The following is a 2,094-nucleotide window of genomic DNA, read 5'->3' as shown; positions in this document are numbered from 1 at the left end:
AAACTTCCTATATAGCATAAGGACATCAAAATGTACAAGAAAATGTGAAAAACATGGACTATCATGATTATGTGCTCACCTGGTCCTAATCTCATTAGCTTTGGTAACAAACCTTTGTACAAAGCAAAGAAACTACAAGAAAGGAGAAAAATAAAAGTATCACATGCAACCAATGATAGAAGAATGTGTGTGTCCTTCATACCCTTCCTCTTTAAAAACCACTCCTATCGTCTGAAGTGTTGTTCTATACTTGAGTATATCTCCATTAGGAGGAGGACCCTGCAATTATTAATAAATAAACAAGATGACACTTTACATTTAACATAGCTCCTCAAAAAAACAAGTCAGTATTCATTTATTGATATGCTTATGACACAGGCCCACATTCATTTCAGTCTTAAGGCCTTTTCACATTGGCATCATTTTGTGTTCTTGTTGCCATTGCTTTACATTGATCACAATGCATCACTTCACATCAATCGACCTCTGGAGGCGAAGTGAGAGTGAGTCACATTAATTTGAAACCACTCTAGTGTGAACATGATAAATGTGCATTACTTTTGCTAGTGTGAAAAGGCCTTTATTCTATACATTGCCTGCACATTATATGTACATGTATACATACTTGGATACGACTCTTGGCTACATCAAACGGGATATTAGCAGTGCTAGCAATAGTCCCTGCTATAGTACCAAGAGCAAGTCTCTTGGAAATTGATGGAGACTGCAAAAAAAATTTAAATTGTGATAATAATAATAATAATAATAATAGTACTTCTGAGCTAATGAAGAATCCTTTCATATTGTGATAGAATCCAAAATAAATTGCATTCCAAACCCCATGCCTCCATACTGTAGCCCCCAGCTCCTTGTAAAGACCATTGAGACCAAAACCATCCTTTGATATGATAACACGAGCATGAGAGAAGGTCCCTGGAGTCTAGTACCATTATTTACAATAATAATAATAATAATAATACTAATGAGAGTTTAAATTGCGGACTTACATCTCTGATGTGAGAGCGCAATGACTGGAGTGATATCTTCACTCTTTCAAAAGGAGTGATCATTATGCCTTCGGTAATCCCTGAGCCAGTACCAGCTATTATATAGGTCTGGTGAAAAGGAAATACAATATAAAGAAAGACAGTCAGCAAAACAGTTTTAATTTAGGGAAATCACTTAAATCAAAAATTTTCAAAATGTCCAGTGGTCAGTCAGCAAAAGCATAACCCCACTGGAACTTAAAATATTTCTAATGCTTAACCTAGTTACTAGTTCATCTTAATACTAATACTAACCATAGCTGTTGCATCTCTGTTCCTGGTAAGCAAAGACTTATACTGCTCAAATGTAAAAAACTAAAAAACAATACATCAAAGCAAGATACTAGCAACATTATCATAATTATACCTTAGTGGCTCTTTTAGGAGTCTCGGCCATTAGTGGAGGTAAGACCCCTTTATAAAATGACAATGGACTACAAATACAACAAAAGTAAGCAGTTACAAATAATTGGCAAGTGTGTTGTCTAAGTTATACAGTGTACACACAAAATATAAAATAAACACAAATATCAAATGAAATCTGAATAAGGTTTGAGAGTGAAAGTGGTTTATCCCTTACCCTTCATTACGGATCATTTTCTTGACACAGTCACTGTAGGACTTGTAGCGAGTAGGATCATCAGGACCTCTCTGTACCTGAAACCTATGGAGAGAGAGGGAGAGGAGAGAGAGAGAGAGAGAGAGAGAGAGAGAGAGAGAGAGAGAGAGATGGAGAAAAATTAATTGACAAATAAAGAATGAGGAGATTCAAAATCAGGAGTCCATAATAAGGAAGGGGAAGATGGTAAAAGACCCCCTCTTCATTATAGACTCCTGTTAAAATAGATAGAGGGGATAGATGGAGTGGGATAAGGTTCAGACATAATGTCTTCTTTCATTTACCTTGTCTTGACTACATCAAGTGGATGCATAATGCTAATCTCAACCAGCCCTAAAGTAAACAATATAGAAAGGACAGACAGAAACAGAAAGGAGAGTAAGAACCAAGAATCAAAACATGATTATTGTAACAAGAAAAAAACATACA

The 2,094-nt window shown here is 35.7% G+C and overlaps 1 protein-coding gene across 1 annotated transcript in view; it reads right to left on the bottom strand.

Moving 5' to 3' along the window:
- Positions 1 to 2,015, bottom strand: part of LOC100637563 (uncharacterized) — a 5,593-nt gene extending 3,578 nt beyond the window's left edge. Inside the window, exons 1-9 of the mRNA XM_003390926.2 lie at positions 1,950 to 2,015; positions 1,627 to 1,710; positions 1,414 to 1,480; positions 1,302 to 1,361; positions 1,008 to 1,115; positions 776 to 940; positions 626 to 724; positions 203 to 279; positions 5 to 132 (exon numbers count right to left, since the gene is read on the bottom strand). Coding sequence (XP_003390974.2) covers positions 5 to 132; positions 203 to 279; positions 626 to 724; positions 776 to 940; positions 1,008 to 1,115; positions 1,302 to 1,361; positions 1,414 to 1,480; positions 1,627 to 1,710; positions 1,950 to 1,978 — 817 coding nt within the window. The 5' untranslated portion in view covers positions 1,979 to 2,015. The remainder of the gene's footprint in view (positions 1 to 4; positions 133 to 202; positions 280 to 625; positions 725 to 775; positions 941 to 1,007; positions 1,116 to 1,301; positions 1,362 to 1,413; positions 1,481 to 1,626; positions 1,711 to 1,949) is intronic.
- Positions 2,016 to 2,094: the final 79 nt, after the last annotated feature.

This window comes from Amphimedon queenslandica, unplaced genomic scaffold, assembly GCF_000090795.2.
Source record: "Amphimedon queenslandica unplaced genomic scaffold, v1.1 AMPQUscaffold_11476, whole genome shotgun sequence".
Lineage (NCBI taxonomy): Eukaryota > Metazoa > Porifera > Demospongiae > Haplosclerida > Niphatidae > Amphimedon > Amphimedon queenslandica.
Note: the sequence above shows the minus strand (reverse complement) of the source record. Positions and strands in the feature narration are given on the sequence as shown.